The sequence below is a fragment of the Eimeria mitis genome, genomic scaffold (genome assembly GCF_000499745.2).
Source record: "Eimeria mitis Houghton genomic scaffold, Emh_scaff433, whole genome shotgun sequence".
NCBI classification, from domain to species: domain Eukaryota; phylum Apicomplexa; class Conoidasida; order Eucoccidiorida; family Eimeriidae; genus Eimeria; species Eimeria mitis.
Genome location: NW_013572649.1, coordinates 6,249 through 7,928, shown reverse-complemented (window position 1 = coordinate 7,928; position 1,680 = coordinate 6,249). Strand labels below are relative to the sequence as shown.

At 47.6% G+C, this 1,680-nt stretch overlaps 1 protein-coding gene across 1 annotated transcript in view; it reads left to right on the top strand.

Annotated features, from left to right (window-relative positions):
• Positions 1-375: 375 nt before the first annotated feature.
• The window catches only part of EMH_0012070 (SAG family member), a gene marked incomplete at both ends in the record, with an annotated part of 4,323 nt that continues 3,018 nt past the window's right edge, over positions 376-1,680 (top strand). Inside the window, 4 exons of the mRNA XM_013499440.1 lie at positions 376-481; positions 647-810; positions 931-1,019; positions 1,322-1,543. Of these exons, the coding sequence (XP_013354894.1) occupies positions 376-481; positions 647-810; positions 931-1,019; positions 1,322-1,543 (581 nt within the window). The remainder of the gene's footprint in view (positions 482-646; positions 811-930; positions 1,020-1,321; positions 1,544-1,680) is intronic.

Sequence of the window (1,680 nt, the reverse complement as noted above, 5' to 3'; positions counted from 1 at the left end):
GATCACGTATAAGGGGTTGCATAATCACCTGCTTGCAGATCTTCTACCGTAAGTTCGTATGTTGGAGTGCTCGCCTCTGTTTGAAGCCAGAGTGCGACGAGGCAAACGGCTCAGTCGTTTTGTAAAGGGGAGTCACCGATTTGGATTTCTTTAGCTTGTCCTTCTATTCGAGTCCTCGTGTGCACCGGAGAACAATCAGATTTGTGCCAGGCCCGCCTCTAGGGGGGCTACCGGCTCAGAGATAGGCGACAAGCTCGACAAGCCCAGGCTTCTCCTTGCTTGTTATTCACACTCCATGTTCATTTTGTCTTATTACTCTTCTCTTTATAGCCCATTTAATTGTTTTGTTCGGTTTCTAGTCTGTTATTTTTGACAATGGGACCCGTTTTCAAGGGAGCAGCTGTTGTTTGCCTCGTGGCGCTCTCTGGGCTACAGCCGGCGGCAGGAGCTTTGGAATTCAGCGCCAAAAAAGCTGACGAAGGTATGCAGACATACTTTTATCTTCTTGATTTGAGTATTTCTTTCTGTTCCTGGAAAAAGTAAGTACCTTAACTGCATTGCTTAGACATCTGCCAAGGAGGAGCTCTCATCCATGCTTCTGATGGCAGGCAGACGGCCTCTCTTTCGGTGTTTTTGTTGCTTGCAGATGCATACACCTCCGTTAACTTGGCTCGTGTTGGTCAGATGTCTGTACGGATTGGCGTATTGACGGAGGACAGCGACCTGGCTGAAGGTCTAAACGCCAAATTACCAGCGACGGCATCTGACTCGTCGCCAGCCGAAACGTGTGATAAATCCATCGAAACACTCGTGAGTAAAGTCACCGTTCAAATGTTCGACTAGCGGCCATAAATACGCCTCTAGGCGTTTGCGGAGTTCTGCGTACACGAAAATATATATGACATATATCGCTTCTTTTCGAACTTTCAGAAGAAGACGAAATTTGTCGCACAGTTCACAGACGCTCAAGACCTGAACTATCGCCAAGCGGTGCAGAAAGCCCTTGACGCTGGACTTGGGTGAGTGCATCTATACTCCCCACAGCAGAACACCAATACAGAAGCAAGTGTATAATATAATTCCACAGGAAATGACATATCTGTGCCGTAGTTTTTTGCCTTCTGTGATTTTATATGCATTCTTATGCTAAGGAGGGAAGAGAATGTGACGAGAAGTTCTCCATAATCAAAGCCACCATACTCTCATGTACCTTCCCGTGCCATCCACAGACCCGCTTCATCTTCATCGTCATCGCGTATCCAACTGATTTAAATGCTAATTCTGCATGGTATTGTTATGTCGACTGTTGCTCTTCCATCAGGCATATGGAGTCGTACCCTGATACGGAGCAGAAGTGGACGGACTTCTGGAAGCAAGCAGACGGCGCCAACCTCGCACACCTTCTTTGGACTAACAGCACCAAAGTTGGCTGCGCCGTAGGAACATGCACTGAAGGAGACCAGAATCGAACTCCAGAAACAAGTATCACATTTCTTTTTTGTGAGATGGAGCCTGCAGCGGTGGAAAACAAGGCTCCCTTCGAGTAAGTGTTGAGTGGAGGGGGCTAAATCATGGAGAGGGCTGGATGCAGCACAACTTCTGCTTCTGCAATTAGACTGTATGCTTCCTCATGTCTTGGTTTTGCGTTGCAGCAAGGAGTATTACGAAGCGCTCACTGAG